The sequence below is a fragment of the Pelobates fuscus genome, chromosome 2, assembly GCF_036172605.1.
Source record: "Pelobates fuscus isolate aPelFus1 chromosome 2, aPelFus1.pri, whole genome shotgun sequence".
Lineage (NCBI taxonomy): Eukaryota > Metazoa > Chordata > Amphibia > Anura > Pelobatidae > Pelobates > Pelobates fuscus.
Window position 1 is genome coordinate 399,648,067 of NC_086318.1, and position 22,890 is coordinate 399,670,956.

Genomic DNA, 22,890 nt, shown 5'->3' on the forward strand with positions numbered 1-22,890 from the left:
CAATAAAGTTAAGGAAATGAAGTAATGCAATTGTCTGAGCCCGTCTGATATGAGCAGTTAGTTATTTACTGTAATCATATTTGGCATTTGCTTCATGCTTCTTCTATTCTGTGCTGCTAATTCTATAATTTCAGTCTTTAAAACGGATTGCTCTTTATTCGGCCTTTAAATCTTATAATGACAAATAACATCAATATGTATATTTAACAACTCTAAACCACCAAGGTGCCTAAGGGGAAGGCAATTTAGCGCATTAATTCATAAAACATGTTAACCATTCGATCTCTGGGCTAATTTAGTTGCTACTGTTCTTAAAAGAACCTCTGCTTTTTTTTTTTTTTAAACAAAAATAACGTTTCTTTTTCAATTCTACAATGTGCAGTGTGCATGTATAGTGTGTATGCGTATATATAGATTTTTTTTTTTTATTGTTTTTTATTTTGTTTTTCCAAGCAGTTTTCAGATTTGCAATCAGCCCATTTGTTTTATTTTGGGAAAAAAAAGTGAGCAAAGAAAATCTCGCTTTAGACGAGTGAATAGTTATATGTTTGATCACATAATATTGAATAACTTACAAAATTAATTTTGTAGAAATTAATGATCAGGTATCGAGGTGTAGAAATCTCTCTATTTTTGTAAAAATTGTTTTACCAACCCTTTGTTCAATAAATGGATAGACCTACGAGAGCTGGGAGATGCCACGTTTTCATAATGACGTATATGTAATATAAAATTTTGGGGGGAGATTTTGGGTGGGGTGTGGACACGCATCAGGTTCTCCTGTAGGCAATGACAGCTAACAGCGCCCTCATCAATCAGAAAGGCCGTGAAGCACACTGCAGTCAGGCAAACTTATTTTTAAGTTGTAATAACTTTTAAATGAAACATCTCTCGGCAGTAGGAATAAACTCGTTTTACGTAGCGTGGAAAAAGGCTGAATGCCAGGATCAACCAGACATCCATAAAGGATGCAGTGATTTAAAAACTCTGGACTGCTTCTCGTAACACTTGCAATGGAATCTCCAGCTCTAAATGTCATGCTGTGGAACTGTTACTTTGTGAAGTGCCATGTTATATCATGAAGCCAGACTGAGTGGAAAGAGAAAGAGAGTAATCATGGGCAACAACAGACATAGATAACAAGGAAGGAAAAAAATACCAAAACATAAAAATTTAGGAATCAGAATGTGGATAGGATAGTTATGGTTTTAATCTCATAATCTGTCAGATAACAGAGAATTTACAAGGATTGAGGAATTAATTAAATCATAGGAACTTTAATGAAACCACTGATTTATAATATTTTATTTTTAATTTTTTTTAAATGGAGAAAATTAATTTTGGTTACAGTACTTAATGTATTCATTTAAAAAAAAATAATATTTGTAGGTTTGCGTACAGTTAAATAAAGCCGATATCAATTCTATATTAGGATTTATTAATAAAATATGTTTTAGTCATTTATGACAGAGCAGAGAACATAGTTGTCATATTTAATATGTTTGCTCCGTGTACAGATGCAGAGTTATTCACCAATCTCTGAATTTCAACAACTTAAATCTGAACGGCAAGAGTTAAATCATTTCTCTAAATCAGTTATTACTTAACTAAATGTTGCTGTAAAGGTGTAATCTATTATTATACACTGGGCTACAACAATCCACACAGAAAATGAGCAATACTAACCTACTATTTTGGCCCTAATATGCCATTCTGACATTAATTTGCCTCTTTTGACTACAATTTGCAATTCCGTCATAATTTATTTCAAAATTTCAGTTGAGAACTTGTCACAACTCCCGGTTTAGTTTCTAATATGCCCTAGAGTTTAGGTACTACTTTCTTCCGTGCTTTTTACTTTCTTTGAAACATTTGTGAAATATGTAATACTGATTTGGCATAATGTACTTTTTTTTAGATATTCTTTCATCCCGTGGTGGGCAGTTAGCTATTGATTATCTATGTACCATGTCCTTATAAAAGAAAAACTTTCAATTAAAAAAATTAAATAAATAACAATAATAATAATAATAATAATAACAATAATAATGCTCTGATGAAGTTGGTATACAATGTCTATCATTCTTTTTTTTTAATAATCATGGTGTTTTCCATATAATATTTCTGATTTTCCAAAGATTTTATTTATTTTTTTTATTATTATTTTTATTTTTCTCAAAATAGCATATATTAAATAATTTTTCCTTATTTTTCAGTAAAGTTAGTGCACAGGAGAACCTGTGTCAAAAATGATCTATTACAAGGATGTAAAATAGTTACTATGATGTCTTAAAGCTGCGAGTCTTGAATACAAATTATATTTTCCGTAATTGCAGAATAGATCAAAGAGCCATACATTGCTAAATCCTCAGGCAATCATATGGTTAAATTTGTAGGTATTAGATAGTGTGGACAAAATATGCTTCATCACTTACCCCACTGAGTGCCAGCATTTAACCCCTTGGGAACCAGGTGCAGGACATGATATAATATAAATGGATTTACCTAACCCTTTGCTCGTTAATGGATTTAAACTCGTATTAGTGGCAAAACATGAATGATATAATTGTCTGAGCAGGACAAGTCACCTTGTCACCTAGTTACCTCTTGTCCCTGTTCGCCTAATTTTGTCATGTTTTTTACGCGTCTTTAAACCATTGTACAGAATATGCTTTTTTCCTCAAATGTGGATTGCAGAAAATTAACCTTTTTTGGATATATAAAAAACTTACGTGGCTGATTGTCTCTTAGGGGTAAGTTAAGATATCTTGTAAAATTTAGATCAGAATGGCTGAATTGTAAAATTAAATGCACTGGAGAACTGTCCTACTCGGCTCTCAGGCCTAAAATGTACCTTATTCAGTAGCCCTTACTCAATGCTTAGAGGAATTATTTTAATTTGTGCCTTACTTACTTACATTCTTACTAACTTTTTTTTTCGAAGGCATTTAATTTTTATGATGCTGTGATTATCACACAATTTATTAATCATTTTGGTTTTATCTTACATATTTCACATTTTGTTATCATAATAAATGACTAGTCTATAAAATAATTTTATTTATATTATATCACACAAGTTGCTATTTTTTCCATCAGTCCTTTTTCGTTAGTAACTGGATGCATGGGGCATGCTGTATAAACATCTATCTGTAAACAGTGACTTTTATTGAAAATAAAGTTTACTTTTGGATATTTTTTCTCTAGTTACCAGCCTAAGCCGTCACTGTTACTGGCACTCCGTTCATTTTAGTGATCACAGAGCTATGTAAATATGACAATCTCGACTGGCCAAATCCTTTTGTATCCCAGCATTAGTGAATATCTCTGTGCAATAAGGGAGTCTGCAGTTTGCATATACTTACACAATGGATGACAGCTTAATAATGTCTTCTATTTTGTGTTTTTGTTCTGGAGTTTTGTCAGCCTTTGTATGAGGTCTGACCTCTGCTTTTGCTTTGTTTCAAAAGGGCAGCTGTGTTACTTTAATTTGTGGGATTGTGGAATGTTGGATTGACGTGAAATGACTGGCCATGGGAGCTTGTATAGACTATGGAAAAACAAGTCATTACCTAAAGTATCAACGCCAATAGCTAATTTGTATTATCCCTAACTGACAGGGAATGCAACCTTTGGAATATAGATTTTACACAGTGGCTACATGTGTACTGCTAAGTCAAACAATGCTAAGCACGGTCAGACATTGCAAACATGGGCTTGTATCTTCCACACAAAGACAACACTTGACTGATATGGCTGGATGGGAAACTTTATAAATTGTTTATCTAAATCTTCACTTGCTGATTTTATGTTTAATAAAAGACATGTTGCAAAGTATGGGTACATCTGGTCTAAGTCAACTCATGTCTCTGAAATTGTGATGTTGGGTATGTATAAAATGTTGGATTAGACAAATTGGCAAGGTTTTTTTTTCACTCCATAACTGTCTTGTTTTTCAGTCAGGAAGTTCATATACGGTAATTTTTTACGCAATATGTTAAATTCATGTTTTAAAATGTTTTAGCAGAAAAAGTGCATTGAGATTTGCAAGTTATTTCAGTTCTCTCAATTGTAATTATTATTTTATTCACTACAGACTGCTTGACTTCCTATGTTTATAACTTGTTTGTGTTTAGGTTAGGTGGATATCCGTGTTCATATATGATGCATTTGTACTACATCCATGGTTCAGTTTACAGATAGACTAAACTGAACTGCCCATCTTTGTTAATGTCTGTGCATTTCCATTAAGTGACTTTATATTTCATTGAGTGGGAAGGGCTTGGCCACACTTTTATTTAAAGGAACACTATATTCCCCCACAGGGACAGACTGACAGCATACTGGACTTTAGACTTTTGGCCTTCTCAAGCCAATTTTACATGGTCCAGCCATGGATGCACCCCAGTGTTAAAGGAACACTCCAAACACACAAATCACTCTCAGTCCTTTATGTGTCTGTCATTTTTATTTAAATTTATAAAAATCGGTGTAGAGTGGCTTTGTGTGAATGTGGGGTGTATTTATGCAGTGAAGCAGTGTGTTGTGAGGTGTATTTTTGCAGTGTGTGAATGTGGGGTGTATTTATGCAGTAAGGCAGTGTATTTGAGTGGGGTGCATTTATGCAGTGAGGCAGTGTGTATGAATGGTGGGGTGCATTTATGCAGTGAGGCAGTGTGACTGTGGGGTGTGAGGAACAGGGGCGCCTTTAACGCGGGGCAAACGGGGCAGCTGCTCCGGGCCCTTTTACTTCTAGGGTTCCCAAGGCAGCTGCCCTGTGGGCCCACCTGCTCGCGACAACTTACTCTCCCCCTCCCCCGATGGTGTGTTTGTGTCTGTGTGTGTCAGTATGTCTGTCTGTGTCAGCATGTCTGTCAGTATATATGTGTGTGTGTCAGTATGTTCGGGTATATGTCTGTGTAGGTATGTATGTGAAAGGTGTGATTGCAAGCCAGGGAGTGGGGGGTGCCTGAGGGGCCCAAGAAAATGCTTTGCCTAGGGTCCTAGTGATAATAAAGATGGCCCTGGTGAGGAAGTGTGTGTAGTGTTCGTATATATGTGTACAGTTTGTTTAAGGGGCTTTAATGGGTTGTGTGTGAAAGCATGTTACACCCCCTACTCTCTTAATTGTGCCTGAACTTCCCAGCCCCACCTCTGGTTTCTCACACAGTCACCCCCTAAAACCCACACATCCACTTTTCCTCCCAGACCCCACTTACAGCTGCCAGCTCTGTGAGGGAGAGAGAAGCGGGGACATGACCTACTTCCGGTCCCACCCCCACCACACCGGCTGAGCTGCCAGCCGGATAGCTTAGCTTCTGCAGAAGCTAATGGTAAGTCATGTGAGAGCATTAACTCGTTCACGCTTCAGGGTCATGGTAGGAGAGCTGGGGGAGGTAGAGAGAAGAAAAGTTTTTAACAAGACTCTATGGTCTTAGGGCCCATCAAAGCTGAATACCAGGTTGGGGAGTTCTGTGAATTTCCCAGCTGGTTTATTCCTTCTCATCGGCATGCGGCCCCCAAGAGCCTCGGGCCCTCAGTCTATGATCGAACTGCTTGAGTTTTACATTTCAAAATTAGATTGTTTATGCTATATAGTGGAAAATAAAATATAGTACGGTAAATGCAGTATTTTACATGGGCATTGTAATTGGCATGCACGTTAGGAATATAGTAAGAAGTCCATACACAATTGAATTTACAATCTAAACAGTAAAATGGCGAGGTTGTACACCATATTACCCTTTAGATACCTAGCATGCATAATAATATATGAATGAATACTATATAGGAAAAAAATATACTAAACTCTGCAAGCTGGAGCACGTATATCCTCTAGCTTTCAAACTGTTAACTGTACTTTCTTGGTAAAAAGTCTGGTTATTTGATATGTTTGTTGATTTTTTTTCTGAGCATTTTTGTATATCAAAAAGCTAATGCAATGTAAAAGAATCGCTGACAAATGTTTAAATTAAATGGCATTAATTGCCATCTTAATAAGGATAATACATGGTATATATATCATTTATTTGGTTATGAGAGTGTTAAAATCAGTGCAGTGGAAGTATCAACACTTACTATTGTAATAAGTGAATCTGAAAATATCATAAAATGTAGCTCAACTAGCAAGGTCAACATTTTTCTTTCGCAATAAAATGGCACATCATTGAATTACAGAACAGAAGTCTAGTAAATGTTTCCTAATAAATCACTGCCAATAATTATCCAAAATCACGCTGATGGAATGTGTAAAGTCTTTAGACACAGTGGAGTCCTTATTACATCTACATCATTCTAATGTCGATTTACATACAAATCTCGTACAGCAGGATACGAGGAGAAAAAAAGTTTCCCCAAAAAAATCATAGATTTCAACGCATTTTGAATTATGTAGAATTAAGTTACATAACATTGTGAGAATTATCTTACATTTTTCAATAATCATTTCCTTGGATGCTAGAGTGGTGAAGTTACCAAAAGAAGAATAGGATATGTATAACAGCCAAGAAAAGATTGGAATATCTTGATATCTGTAATACTATGTAGATGCGTAAGCAAGACAGATGGAAGCTCCATTGAGAGTGGAAACAGTAGGTAGAGGAGATATAGGAGAAATGTAATGTTAGGGATGGTTAGGAAAGATAAATGATGCTCAGGATAAGGGGACAGAAAGTATTAGGTATAGCAGAAAAAGAAATAAAAGTCAAAGCGGCACTGTCACTCCACTCAAAAAAAAGAGTATAGAATCTTAATAAAATAAAAATTTTCATTGCGTTGGAATGTTACGGAGATTCCAATCCAGTCAAGAGATATACTGAGACAAAGTAGGGACTAAATTGTCTCTGTATATTTCCTACGCCTGTCACTTTTAGACACTGGGCAGTGCAGTGTCCTTTCCCCCAGGCGACACCAGTGGAGGCTGCTTGGAAATCAGATCTATCAATCTAGGATCCTGTGGTCTCATGCATGCCTCCTCACCTCCGGTAGTGATTTCATCATTGGGGGTCTTTGCAATTCTGCAAAGTCCCCAGACGGTGACAGTGCCATTTTGAAGGAAAGAACTGACTCAAAATTCTAGAGAAAGATGCAGAGAAAAGACGGGAATAAAAGTTGTGAAATGGAACGTGGGAGAAAGATAGATAGAGTGGAGAAAAGCACCTTTGGAAAAGGAAAACGATTGAGATATTCTTCCGTGGCAAGAGGAGAGAGGCGGGTTTTAAGGTTATTTTATATAGAGCAAGAGGAATGCAAAGTATTCAGATTATTATATGTTTAAAGTGAACTAGAAATGAAAAAATGAATTTACCTGAAATTGCTCCAATATACATTGAATACACCATATATCATAAAGATACATGGTGTATTCAATGTAAAGTATAGAGATTTACTCATTTTTCCTCCACTTCGTGGATGTAACTCTTCATCTGGCAATTAGCCTTGGCTCCTCCCGAGGTCTTCTTTGATTTGCCCTGTTTGGGACACATCCCCAAGCAGTACAAATTTGGTCAGTGACGTTGGCATGCTGGCTTTATTGCCAGTATTGGAATGGTGTGATGTTACGTCACTTTCTTCTTTTACTCTCTAGCCAGAGCTATGGGTGGAGAGCAGAAGGACCTCCTGAGAGAAGTATTTTCTGCTCTCCCTTGTCAGTAAATGCCTCTACACTTGACAGCTAGGAAAAAAAACACCTTTTTAAAAATATCTAAAAATATTATGCTCAATCTAATCAGTGTACGTTGTTTGGGCCATGACAGGTGCCATTAAACATGCAATCCTGTTTGTCAGTGCTGTAGAATGGTGGTGTGTGAGAATGAAGAGGAACCATATAGAGACCTAGAATGTAGGGGAAGATAGGAGGTTAAAAGAGACAGTGTGGCTAGAGGAAACAAGACACAATAGACACATTGAAAGTGAAGCATGACCAGCAGATGAGGAAAGGAGGTGGATGATTTGGAGAGGAGACATGGTAAATCTTAGGTAGGAAGTGGAGAGAAAGGGGGGAGGTTAATGTAGCTTAAAAAAAGAGGCATATCTTCAAAGTAACAGCAGACACACATTTTCTGTAATAATTATGCTGTCAAATAGCAAGAAAAAAAAAAGGACAAAGATCACATTTTCTGTGAAATATGGAATAACATTGAACTCGCAACATTTGAAGTGGACAAAGAGGGACACTTTCATTTTGGAAGTGTGTGCATGGGTGTGGCCAGGGGCTCTTCTGTGACTTACCAATAACAATTAATGCAATTAAAATTCAATTTAGAGCAAGAACAACAGATCACATTTACACAGACTGATTTCTAAATGTAGTTATTCTAATTTAAAGACACATTACTGTGTGTATTATTACTGTGAGGCTCTATTATGCATTCAGACAAACCAACGATATAGAACTCCTGGAAAAGAGGGACGTTAGGATAGAAAAGCGGGACAGAGGGACAGGCCCAAAAATAGGCACTGCCCCTCCTAAATAGGAACACTTCGGTGGCATGAAATATCAATAGCATTATTAGACCTAGCATTCATTGACTAAGCCAAGAATTGACCAAAAATTACATATTTTAGGCAAAAACAGTCATACTGGAGAAATATCTGAGTTGTAGAATGTCCCTGTTTGTGATTCCTTTACCCGTTCTCTGTAATGTCTGATACAGTGAATACTAGAGAAGAAATAAGATGTGTGCTGTCATTGACACAGATTACAAGATTCCAGGGCCTCTAGAACTCAGCGGTTCAGTCAGAGAGCCAATCCAGAATCTCCTGCCCATGACATTTCTGAATTTGGAAGCTATGATGCTACTGTGGAATTGTATATTGTGTCTTCTGTATTCTTATGCAATTTTTTTTTTTTTTTTTTATAATACGAACTCTTCATCTATTAAGCTTAACTTGACCAGTTTATACTCTCCTTGCTGTTTGCTAGACCACATTCCCATTATCCCTAAACAGCTTCTGTGGCATTTGTATTATTCTAGCCCCTCTTATATCTCTAAACAGATCCATAGGTATGCCCCTTCTCGGTCTCTTCGCTCTGCCCAGGATCACCTCTTGTTGGCTGTTCGCACCCTTATGGCCAACTCACGCTTGCAGGACTTCTCGCGGGCGGCTCCCTTCCTATGGAATAGCCTGCCTACACCATCAGACTCTCCCCTAGTCTTCAATCGTTTAAAGTGCCTTAAAACCCATCTCTTTAGGAAAGCTTATGGCCTCCCAGAGTAACCTCTACCTTACATACCTGTCTCCTGCTCTCTCCGAAAGGGCAGCACTCTACTCTCTCCTCTAGCTCGGCTTCACCCCCACCTTATTTGATCGCTATTTCCTGTCCCGATGTGTTTTACACCCCACCTCCTATAGACTGTAAGCTTGTTTGAGCAGGGTCCTCTTCAACCTATCGTTCCTGTAAGTTTCCTTGTAATTGTCCTATTTATAGTTAAATTCCCCCCTTTCATAATATTGTAAAGCGCTACAGAATCTGTTGGCGCTATATAAATGGCAATAATAATAATAATCTGCAAATTGTTTTATTTTGTCTGTTGGCCAACGAGTGAATTCAGGCACTTTCCAAAAATGTTATCTCCTAATGCATGCATGGCTTGTGTGATGCTTATGACATGAGATAACAAACCCTGTACAGAGGACTTTTTCTAATCTATTCCTAATGATCTTACCATTCTGCACAAACCCCTCTGTTTACCAGGCACAAGTTCAGATCTTTTACATTATCCCTTCACAGTTTGAAACACCAGTCGTTTAAGAACTGAATTATGGCCTCTCAGTATTCATTGTACTGCATCACACAGTCTCCATTTAAGGACTTGTGGTATCGGGTTAGTTTCATTTAACACTATGGAACTTCATCAAGAGACAGCGAAATCTGTTTAATTATTCAAATTTAACCAATGAAAATGTTTCAATTCATCTGGTTTAAAGAAAACCATAATGAACTACGAAGGAAATTTATCAAATAGACTGAAGTTATGTCTATGTCAAACATGTCACGCTGTGTGCTAAATAATAAAAATTCATAACGCTTAAAAGGGGTAATGAAGGATGAGCTTTTTTTTTTTAACTAACAAAACACTGAAATACAAAAAATATTAAACATATTTAGTAGATGCAGGCTGGTCCCTAGTATCCTGTGCCGGGGGAGGCTTGCTTTTCGCTTGGAGATACTGTAAGCTCATTGGGGTGGACCCAAGAATTTTTCTTTTTCCAGAGCAAAAATGTAGCTATGCAAGAAATATTTTGTATGTCTTTTTTTTTGTCATTCTTTCTTTTATTGAGATGATAGCATTATACAAAAGAGAAAAATAGTAATTCAGAGCATGTCAGCTTGGCAGCAAGGTCAACATACAAGGTTAGTCAGGTAATACTCTGAACAAGAAAGACATCTCTTTTTTGGCTTAGTGTATATCACAGGCTAGGTACCAGGCTAAGGATCTACGTCTAGCTTGACAATATAACATATTCTCACAGAAGGAGAAACTGTCTAGACTAGGTAAGTAAACTTAATAGGTAATATCAGGCAGGGTATACAAATCTTAGAGGTTATGAGGCACAAGGATTAGTAGAGATAAGTAGGCCAAAATATGAGTAATTTGTTAAACATGCCGCATAGGTAATAAATGAGATTAACCCCCAAGACCACCCTCCTAGAATTATATCTCCATTGCCCATGGGAGTACAAGATTTCACACAAGAGCATAGAGTTGTTGGTGAAGTTTAAGAATAAAATACATAAAAAGAAGAAAACAAACACATAAAAACATTGAGTGCTGGTAGCAGACATTTCAATGTCGGGATAAAGATGGCCCTGTCCGGAGAGTCCAGTGTCAGCCTATTTCCCAGCTTGGGGATGCGTGAAGGCTATCAGGGGGCTTTTCAAGGAAGAAGTCAAGCGTGAGAGCCCTCCAGCCCTGGGCTATAAGGAAGATTGGCATCACGGGGCCACAGACTCGGATTCTCCGACATGGGGCCAAATCTCTCCCATTCAAGGGACAGCAGCTCCTGGTGGTACGTCGCCGCCAGCGGCGGTGGTTCTTCAGCCTCTGTGGCAAATGCAGGGGTATTCTATCCCCGGTGGTCTTTCGCCCAGGTGGGCCTAATGGAGCAGTTCCAGATGCTTGATGAGGGGATGCGCCCAGAGGGGACCTGCTTACCTCCCGCTGTTCTCTACTGTGCCATTCCTCCTGGTTCTGGTGCGATGTCTCCGTACCACGGGCCTCCAGTTTTGCCCAGAATCTTATGTAGTAGTTGTTCAAATGGGTCTGGCATGATTCTTGCTGAATGTGTTAGGCATTGTTAAATCAAACATGGCTGCCATTTTAGGCGTGATTGCTTCAGCTTGAGTATGTAGCAAGGCAGCAGTGTATAGCCAGCAGAATTATGAGGAGTATGGCAGGGGTAGACCCCCACTAGTCCAAAGGGGGGGGCACAGCTTGATTCAGGTTTCACTCCGCCGGGTGGAGGACTCGGAGAGCGGCCATCTCTCCTGAGCCCACATTTGTGTAGGCCGCAAGTCTCAATGTCAGCGTTCCGCTAGCGTAATTGACAAATTTTAGTATCCCCGAATGCACCTTCATCCCCTTGACTAGGAGATCGCCGGCCCCGGTCCGGGTGAGCAAGCGGCCCGGGATTATCATCGAGTATATGACCTGGTTTGTGAAGCTCAGGCGATGCACGTCTTGTCAGCACGGCGTCCAGGCTCCGTCACCATATTTTGTATGTCTTAATGTGTTGTACGTTTGCAAAACTCTTTACATTGACTGTGTAAAATGCAACATTTTCACTTAATTGTTTTTTTTTTTAAAGAATTTCAATCATAACCACAAATATTCTTACATTTTATAAAATGGAATATAGCATACTTCATACAGAATTAGTAAAAACAAATCAAGTATGTGCAACTACTTTTAAGTCCCATGGATGATATAAATGAGAATTTAATACTTGTGTGTTTGTTTTTGGTGTTGGTTAACACTAAAAACCCTTCAAATCTTCAAGTGGGAATTTCTGGTAAATTTATTATAGCCTAGTTTAATGAGAAGGATACTGATTAATGGGAATATTATAAAATAAAAACATTTGCAACCAATAGAGCAGTATGTTTAACCTTTTTTTTTTTTTACTTTTTACAGCTCTACGGCTATTGCTATCAAGACAGCAATGATATTTCGGACACATTAACTACTATCACTGAACTGGGCTCACCACTGGAGATGATTCAGTTACTGCAATCCTCGTGGGAGGACAGATTTCGGGTAAGTACCTTTTTTTCTTTTTTACAGTTGTACAAGTATATTATAATGAAAAATAATACTTTTTTTATTTGTGCTAAAAGTACGTTTTGCTTTTAACCTGATATTTTCAGAATCTTCACAGCAAAAACAATATGATATTTAGTAGTAATGCTCGTGTAACACAATGATGTGTTTTTGTCAGTATGTGTGATTAAAGAAAATATAACGTTATTTGGAAAGCCCTCGCTAGTTCTATAGGCGAAAGATCTTAATGCTTTTGGGCATTATTTGCCAATTTGCTTTTTAATTTTTATTGAAAAAAAAAACCCATACATGGTTAATTACTAAAGTGAAAATTCAGTTAATATTAACTTAAAAGGCAAACAAGGCACATTTCTCCCAAATCAGCTATGTTTTTAGTTCACTTTTTTTTGGTCTAAAATTTGAAATTCACTTTCAATTAGATTTCCCAACTATTCAATGTGTGTGGTATCATAGTTAAATATTATTATTAAATTCAATCAGCCCTCTTTGTCCATTATCATTGATGATAAAAAAAAAAAAATCCATGTGACTTAACAGTGCATCTTCTGGCTTACTTTGCTATTTGGGGGTGAAAGTATTTAAATTTCTCTTCATTTGAAAAACCAAGTATCTGCAAAGATCAAAGTATCTGCACAATTTGAAAGCCTGAATCTAAGTCTGAGATGTGTGGCACAAACTGTCACGTACCTGCATGATCTTTGGTTGAATAAGCACAAAAGACAATTTAAAAATGGCAGCCTCTATTTTTAATTTAGTTATGCATTTTATTGTTGGGTGTAAATATAAAAACAGCTTGCAAAAGCTGAAGCTCTCTTGTCTACAGCCTTTGCAAACCCTCTCCTTCTAACCCAACCCAGACGTTCTATGGCTGTCCAATCACAGACTGCCCAATGCAGCTCAGTGAGAAGCCTTTACAAGGCAGGTGCTCTGGGCAATCGCTGCCTCTTGAGTTCAACCAGGAAGTAACAGTACCGATTGTCTTAATGACAGCCAGGGAGGAGTAACAAGGTTAATTTATAAAAGTACCAATATCTAAAACAAATCAGTACTTTTTGTAAAATGGAAATAAAAGAGGCCCCACTCGTTCACAGGCTGTATGTGGAGTGTTTATTTAACCGTATAAGCTTGAAATTACAATTCAATACCTAATGGTCTAAACTTGTAACTATGTTTTCCATTTCAGATATGCCTCAGTTTAGTACGACTTTTGCATTATTTGGCCCATTCTCCCCTTGGTTCGATAACATTATTGGATTTTCGACCTCGGCAGTTCGTCATTGTGGATGGTGAATTGAAAGTTACAGATTTAGATGATGCCAGCATGGACGGAACATCATGTTCTAGCAATGCCGACTGCTTCATGGAATTCCCAGCTAGAAATTTTACGCTTCAATGCTCTGTTGAAGGAAAATGTCAAAATATGAATGAGAAACGGAATCTGTACAATGCATACAGGTGTGTGTCTTTTATTTGACAATGATTATGCAGAGAAACAGGAGAACCTTGGTGTGCCGATAGACCGTGTTTTTTTAAACAGAGTAATGAATGAAAAAAATGTTTTAAGAAATATTTAACGTCCTGGTAGAGCTATGCAAGTACATTGAAAACGTGTGATGGTCTCTTAGGTGTTTGTCCATCGAATTGCAGTGAGTTGTCAAACGATTTGCTAAATGCAGGATAAAATACTTGAGTTTTACATTTTCTTGAGTGTTCCTGAATATTTTGGTATTTCATTTTGCAAGTGGTTTCTCAATTCCCCAGGGCCCATGTGTAGACCCTAATTTCATTATCACTCTCAGCTGGTGAGACATCCTGTTACAGTTACATCTGTAACTACATGTATCGGTTCAGGAGGCAAAAGATCTAACCTGGCTTTGCAGAGGAGTGTGTGTTCTGCACCTTTAGTAGGTATAAACCATTCTCCTGCCGTCCAGATTTTCGTCATTAGTGAGAGACCTGAGTTTGGGTGGTTATAACTTGCCCGAGTCTTCTGCCTAAAGTCAGGAATGCATGACAGATTGGAGCACTCCGAGTTCTCTGTATCCATTTAGAATGGTCCCCTAGTTGTTAATAGGGGATCCGGTGAGTCCCACATATTTTATCAACCCAACAGACATACTTAACCCCCCTTGACGCATGTTATACAGGCAATAAATGGTTTATAAAATAAAGTCACACACAGGCATATAAAGAGTGGAAATAGGTTATCCAAACAGATAAATAGAACTGATTTTACGACCAATCTCCTTAAGAAGAGATCGGGATGTAGGACTGCCCCTGCAGTATCCCTGCTCAATACTTTGCCATTTAGTAGTTAAATCACTTTGTTTATGCAGCCCTAAGCACACCTCCCTGCATGTGACCTACAAAGCCTTCCCAAAACACTTCCGATAAAGAGTATTCTAATGCTTAAGTTACCTTTATTGCAAATTATGTTTAAAATTGAATTTGTTATCTTCTGCACTGTTAATAACTTGCTAGAGCCTCCAGGAGCCTCCTGTGTGTGATTAAAGTTCAACTTACAGAGCAAGAGATAAAAACGTCTAAAGTCAGTAAACATCTGATTGAAAATGAAAGCATTTTTTTCATGCATGATGTGTGAGTCATGGGAGCCGTGGGAGGTGTGACTCGGGGTGCATGAGCAGAAACGTGATTTAACTCCTAACTGGCAGAGAATTAAGCAGTGAGACTAAAGAGGCATGATCTATGCAAAAACTGATTCATTAATCTAAATTTGTTTTGGTGACTATAATGTCCCTTTTAATCTGTTATATAAAAAATTATGAAATCATTTACTCACGGTACAATTTAATTAATGAATAATTCCTCCACTATTCTACAAGAATGTAGTATTAAAAAATATTTTTGGGTTATTCACCGTGCTGAAAATTGAAAACTTGTTGATTTAATGCTAAAATTGCCACACAGGACATATAACCAATTTGGAGAATTTTACTATTTTACAAAAAAAAAATCTGCAATCCCCCTGTGAATTCTGAACAGTTTTATAAATAACACAACTAGTGAGATAAATATTGTTAACTTTGTTAATTTTAATGGGAAATGCATCAGATTAACATGACAAGACCACCACTTGTGTAAGCATTTCTAATTATTTTGCTCATTTGTTTAAAGTAAAATGGAATGACAGCGGTTTTATGGCAGATTCTCTTTTCAAACAAATGTAAAATAGTGGCCACTTTGTATGCATTACATGGCACCTAATGAACTTTGCTTTTCTTTTCCGTTAAGCTGGCTACCCCTCCCAATATAATCCTCTTTGAACTAACAGAAGCTTTTCTTCTTGCCTTGAATCTGCTTTTCACAAAAGCACACTACTAAATGGCTGTAGCTAAGAATATCCTCTTGCTTTCAACAGACAGTGAGTGTGTGATGATTTATGACAGTTCACATTAAGCTGAGTTTGATGATTTCAACAAAGTAGAAAGACATATTGAAAATCAACTGCAGTAAATGGACTTCTTGTGAAAGCTTGGTATTCATCTCAATCCAACCGCTAGTAAATAGATTATAGGGGTACTTGGCTGCTTATTATGGCAAATCAAAACTTCTGGCCAACAGAAAGGAAGCCGAAAAAATGAAATAGCTCATGGATTGCCGAGAAGCGCTGTTTACTCCAATGCAAGGTAAATATTTTAACAGCTAATGGTATTCAAAGGGACCCTGTAAGCATCGAACCATAGAAGTAGCATCTATGCAGTGATTTGCCTGCATAATTGCTGTCCCTTTTCTCAGACAATGTAAAACACTGCTGCTTCCTCCTTAAAGGGACTCTATAGGCACCCATACCGCTTCATCTCAATGAAGATGTATGGGTGCCATGCCCCTGTCGTTTTAACACTGCAGTGTTAAAATGCCTCTAGTGGATGGCAGACTAGAGGCGCTTCCACCTAAACAGTCAGCTTTTTCAAACAGTCTCTTGGACCATCTGGTTGGCGCAGTGCAGCAATTTGCCGCACATGCACACTTACCTCCTAATGCTTTTTGGTGATCTCAGCCAAGGAGGCTGAGCTTCGGCATGGAGACCGGTATGCTGCTCGAACTAATGTACGTCAATTCCTCTCATAGAAAAGCATTGGATTGGAAGATCATGACAATTGCCTGTGTGTCTTCAGTAGTTCTAAAAAGCATTTAATTGGATAAAAGTCACACTTTTACAATTAGATTACAGGCAAGTTTTTTTTGTTTTTTTTTAATATAGATTTTATTTGTAAGGGGGCCAAATTTTCTTTTTTTTTAATAGTATTGATCATATAAAACTTTCCTGCATGGCAGTGTCTTATAAGAAAGCATATAATAATATAACAACATACCTTTGTGCTTATAAGCAAATCATAATGACATAATATAGCACTTTCAAGATATAATAACCATAATATTTTGTATAATATTTTGCTGTAGTTGCATATATATATTTTAATAATTGTATTATAATGTATATTAATAATATTATTAGTATTTATATATATATTTGGTATATAATGGGATAAACAGGGTTATTCAATAAAGTGAGAGTTGTCAGGAATTCATTTAAATTGGAAGTGAATTTCAGCTTTAAGGCCAAAATTACCAACTTAAAAAAAAATATCTCCTAGTCAGCTGTGCTACCAAATATTCAAATATTTTGGTTTTTAATTTGAATTTTAAATGCACGTTGAAGTCACTTGCAATTCCTGACAATTCTTACGTTTACCATTGTATTAGAAGTTTCTTTTTCTAGTACCCTCCATACTACCCGTAATCATTTGGAACCACTTATGCAAATGCATTATGCCTGCATTATAACCTTCGATCCAGTACCAGCACTTTATTTAGTCTACCTCAAAACAAAAAGAAAGCGTCTCGATCCCCCTTTTCCAACAGAGCACCACAATTATGGAACGACCTCCCGCACACTTTCAGATCTTCCCCAAGCCTAAAGTCCTTTAAGACTTTATTCCTTTTAAAGTCCTTTAAGATTATTTTTCTTTTCTTTTTACTATACATTCATTCCACCCTCTACAGCTTTACCATGCTAATATACTAGTGTTACATACCCTAACTATAACGTCCAAGCAGTGGTGATTGAAAATGCAATAAATTTTATCCAAGTACTAGACATGCTTCAAATAGCCACAGCCCACCAAACTCCACAGCAGGCAACTGTATTAATGCAATATTTACTGGTGATTACAAGGCAGCCTTGTCTTAAAGCTCTCTTTTTGTACGCCAGACAGTTAAGGTTCGTTATTTATTGAATGTTGATCTATGGTTACATTTCCTGTAGAATGTAATAAGTTATTACCTATTAGGAATTTTATTTTAAATAGTCTACTTATATTTACAAGGCACTTGTGAAAAAAAATGTAAAAAAAAATATGTGGATCTTCTGTTTTTCCATAGGTTTTTTTTCACGTATCTCCTGCCACACAGCGCGCCTTCGTCCCTGAGACCTTTGCTGGATTCAATAGTCAATGCAACAGGTAACACTGGCATAATTCTCACTAGATATTAGGTAGGCAACTTGGAAAGTCTGAGTGCCGATTACACTTTGATTATAATTTGAAATGTATAATATTTTTGTATTTTTATGCTGTTAAAAATCACAATTGTGTATAATGCAAGTAACAAAGCAATTAAGTATTATTACAAAGTAGCTCTTGCACTTAAAGCAGCCATGTCACTTCCTGGGGTCTTTGCATATTTTGCAAAGGCCCCGATGATAACATTGCCGCTTGGGGAGCAGTGGGCCTTATGCTGTCCCCGCAGCTATTGCCATCTTCATCTACCAGGAGACCACATCAGTGCATGAGGGCTACTGATGACTATTGAGAATCCCACAAGAACACAGATTTAAGCTTGTGATACGTGGTGGGTAGCTCCACCTTTTATTAAGTTAATCAGTACTTTGTCTTATGATATGTTTTGACCGCATTGTAATTTCAATGTAATTCCAACACAATCCTTATGAGCATTTCATAAAGATTTTATGTTTATGATAAGCTCCAAAGCATTTTTGGAGTGACAGAGCTGCTTTACATTGTATTTACCTAAATCCTTACCACTTAACGATACTACCAGTAGAGTAATATTTTCTGTAACGTGTTAAAGTACCCTTAGCTGGCATTGCATATCAAGTTTGAGTGTGTGTTGTGTATTTTTAACAAATTAATTTATGCATTTGTTTTAATTAAAACTATTTTGCTTAATAAAAACAATGATTTTCAGGCGAACTGCGTTGGGGAATAGATGAAACGCTTGCTCAGTTTGAAAAAATTCTTTACATGTACAAAAATGGCCTGTACCTCCCGAATATTACACATGCACCAATGGCTGGTAAGTTAGTCTCGAAAAATGTATTTCTGTTTGCAGTGCACATGCTTTGTTGAAGGATAAATAATTGTAATTGTTTTATTTTTAAACACAACATATCCTCAATGAGCTTTTGGGTGTTATATTTTTAAATTCCACACAAGCTAATGAGGGCAGTAGGGTGTCCCATGGTGAAAGTAGTAAAAATGTCCCCTTCTCAAATAAAACAGCAATTTTCTTGAATGTTTTATGTGATATATCTATTTTCTGCAAGCGGTGAGAATAATTCTTTTCCAATTAAGAAATCAGAAAAACTTTAAACAGCAGTTAATCAATATTTTATATTACTTTTTTTAAAGTATTAGATTGTGTTAAATAATTACAAAAACGAAAGAAATTGTCAAAATGAAGTGCACTTTGCTTAAGCAAAATATGCATTTTTTTTTTTGCTCGATTATTTCTATATTGTACAGTTTTGGGCTTTGCTAAAATACTTTTCCCTGTAGTAAGTAGGAGCTAGCACTTGAGCATATGGAACAGTCAGCCTTTCAGTTGTCACTCATGTTTGCGATAGGAAAAAGAAACGATTCCTTTGAACAACAGCAAGTGTGAAAAGTGATATTAACAATTACTATGAAAATCCACTGAAACAGCACTTTAAGTCCAGCGTTCATATAAAACAAGGTTTAACAAGGTGAACCATGATCGGGTTACAAAAAAATGTAGGTCTTAAGCTTTAAAAATGTTTGAGTTGTAAAACATTTATAGTGCTTTAAATTATAATGTACTTCGAACTTTATTTTAGCAACTCAAGCGCACTGTACAAAAGTACTTTCAAAGCAGTTCCTGTGTTAAAAAAAGGGGTCTCGTGAAATAGAACTTAGGGCAGCTATTATAACAATCTGCACTATACTCCCTACTGCAGTTTAAAAGGAACTGATAACAAAAAAAAATATTTCTTCTTTTAGTTAACTACATAGCATACAGCACTATTTTCGTAAATTAAATTTCATTATTTTTTGTACTCCATACTTTGTAGGATGTATGTGGTTTTTATTTGCTTGTCATTTTGGGGCATTTTCTTGTGCACACAGTGGCCAGTAGATACACATAGAGGTTAACAATATTTTTTAGAGTTTAATCTGGGATCAATTGGTGTATCACCAAATTTGGCACCGGGTGGAGTGGGGTGGGGAGGGGTGTAACACCCCCATTGGATAATTAGATACACATACTGGCTCTAATACACATACACACTGACACGCATGCAGGTACACACACATACTGACACTGATACACTTACATAGTAAAACACACACATACAGACATAGATACACATATACACTGACACACATACAGATACACACACGTACTGACACTAATACAAATACACAGTGAAACAGACACAGATACACATATACACTGATACACATACAGATACAGATACACACACATACTGACACTGATACACACACACACAGAAAAACACAGATACACACACATACTGACACAGATACACATACACACTGACACACACACATATACACACACATACTGACACAGATGCACATACACACTGACACAAAAACCGTTGCTTAGTATACAGTATTTTAAATACAAATCAGATAATGATTCAGATATTTCAACTTGGATAGACCTTTGCAATGTAAGATTTCTTGGAACAGCTTTGTTTTTTACAAATATTGGTAAATCTCTTGTTTTAATGCTTGCTTCTGGATATTATCTCCCAAAAGTAAGTTATGCATAGAGGAACCAGTGTATATGCAATCTGGTTTTACCGTAATAGTGTGTAGTAATATTTTTAGTGGTGCTGTAGGAATCTGTGAATTAGTCCACATGCAGGTGATGGCAATTAAAGAACTTTGGGTTGTTTCCAGTTGGTAGCAATAGCTGGTAGTAAAATCCAGCCAGGTCTAGTGGGGCTGAAATAACTGATCATTAAGAGTGATTAAAATCAGATTTAAAGCAATTCTAACAATTTTAAACAATGAGAATCTGGTCACAAGGTTCTTTTGGTCAAGAGACAAATCCTTATTAAAATAAATGCCATGTTTAAAGTTATGAAACTGGCGTTGTGAAAATCACAAATTCCAAACATCAGTCCTGGAACACTTAATTTTCCTTTTGAACTTTTATTTATAAAGAGAAGAGGAAATGCACCCTCTATGTCATGTTATAGATAATCTATTACACTGGTTTATTTATCTTTTAGTAGAGTAGTTTAGTTTTCTTATCTCGGCTTGGCTATTTAGCATAAATTGTAAATGTTGACAGTTATATTTGTAGAATATAGAATTTGAAATGATAATTTTACAAAAACATCACAAGCAGTGTTAAAAAAAATTATGAAAACAAGTTATTTGTCTATAAACAGCTAAGCAGTTGTGCACACTAGCGATAAATATTAAAGGATGAACAGCTTAGACATCTAAACTTATTTGTTAAACATAACTTGAGTAAGACACTCTCAAATCACCATCTCAGTTTGACAGTGCAAATGGAAAAGGGCTTGTAACCCATCCTTAATCTTAGATCCTTCCCAGAGTAGTGGTAATTGTGTAGCAATTGCCCGGAACAGGTGAACTCAGAAGGAACGTCCTGCACACTGAGTCCATGTCTCCTGTCTTTACTTGTAGCACAGGTGTCTATAATTCGATTGGTTCAGTTTGAGGCACTCATACTTTACCCGTTTCTGAGCTATTCTTAGTGTATTATTCTGTATGTGAGCCTCTGATAGTAGCAGTCACATGTTGCAAGTTATATCATTACATGACCTACTTGTAGTATAGTATACTGATATGTGAGCTACTAATCTAACATCACTGGGAGAGCCTTTTGCAGTATAGTTAACCTGTACTTGAATTATTTGTAGTGGAGTAGTTAAATTTGGTATGTTAATTACTTGTTGTCAAATATTCCCATTTTATAATTGTGAAGCACTGTGGAATATGTTGGCGCTATATAAATTCTAATAATAAGTAGTGGACATACAAAATATTATCAGAGACAAGAAGGCCCTAATTAAACAAAACTTTAACCTATGAGGATAATTGTACATTTAAATAAACTTAAAGGGACACTGTAGTTACATAGACCACTTCAACAAGGGAGGGACCAGGGGGCTCTATAATGTATTCCTTACACTATAGAATCCCATAAAAATAGGAGCTGTGAGGGACTCATCTGACATAACACGAGACATAACAGGATGTCTTGTGTTTGTGCAATATTATACTTCTTTACTTCAACTCATTTTACATCTTTTCTTTGTCGTTTCCATTCACTTTTTTAAAATTCAGCTAAGCAAGCAGTTTCCAAAATGTATTCTGCTTTTAGTGTAGGTATTAACTGAATATTACTGTTATTTGTCTTTACAACAAAAATAAAACGCTAGCTTGCATCAAAATGTTCATTATTTTGTTGTGAAAGATACATTAGTTCTTTGTAGATTTCCTTGAACTGCAATTAATTTGTAATTGCAAAACTGGTTGACCTGTCACTTTGAAAAGCTTATAAAAGATACCCTTAGGGCCCGGTGAGCTACGGGTGTCATAGGGCATTGTCAGGCATTAATGTTGCTCATGTGTAAATGGATCTAATGACTTAGTGAGTCATATGCCTTTTAGATACAGCATTATCAAGTTTGTAGATGTTTGTGATGTGTGGTTTACCACACCTGAACTTGCTTAATTTATGAGGTGTTACTTTGTAAATGTTACAACTTTAAACCATTCCATTTTATAGAGTATTCGTAAATCAAACAGTAGCCCAGTTAGGATAGGGTGGAGTGCATTTAAAAATACTCCAGAATGTTATTATGTGCATAGATTTTAGTTTTAAAACTACGCTGAACAAAATTGTAAATGCAACACTTTTTTTTTGCCCCCATTTTTCATGAGATGAACTAAAAGATCTAAGACTTTTTTTATGTACACAAAAGGCCTATTTCTCTTAAATATTGTTCACAAATCTGTCTAAATCTGTGTTAGTGAGCACTTCTCCTTTGCCAAGATAATCCATCCACCTCACAGGTGTGGCATATCAAGATGCTGATTAGACAAAAACAAAAGTGTTGTGTTTATAATTATGTTCAGTGTATATAAATAAATAGTTTTGTTCACTTAGTTGTGTTCTTTTATCAATTTAGATTCATGTTTCTCTCTCTCTCTTTTTTGTTATTTTTAAAGAAAATGTTTAAAAGCACTGTTAAACTTACCTTAATAAGCATTTTTTGGGGATATGATGCGTGAGCGACTATTGCCATGATCCACCA

General features: G+C 36.5%; 1 protein-coding gene across 1 annotated transcript in view; it reads left to right on the forward strand.

The window, feature by feature from the left end:
- Positions 1 to 22,890, forward strand: part of PKDCC (protein kinase domain containing, cytoplasmic) — a 45,873-nt gene that overhangs the window by 10,522 nt on the left and 12,461 nt on the right. The window contains exons 2-5 of the mRNA XM_063443890.1: positions 12,138 to 12,260; positions 13,468 to 13,739; positions 17,688 to 17,767; positions 18,513 to 18,620. Of these exons, the coding sequence (XP_063299960.1) occupies positions 12,138 to 12,260; positions 13,468 to 13,739; positions 17,688 to 17,767; positions 18,513 to 18,620 (583 nt within the window). The remainder of the gene's footprint in view (positions 1 to 12,137; positions 12,261 to 13,467; positions 13,740 to 17,687; positions 17,768 to 18,512; positions 18,621 to 22,890) is intronic.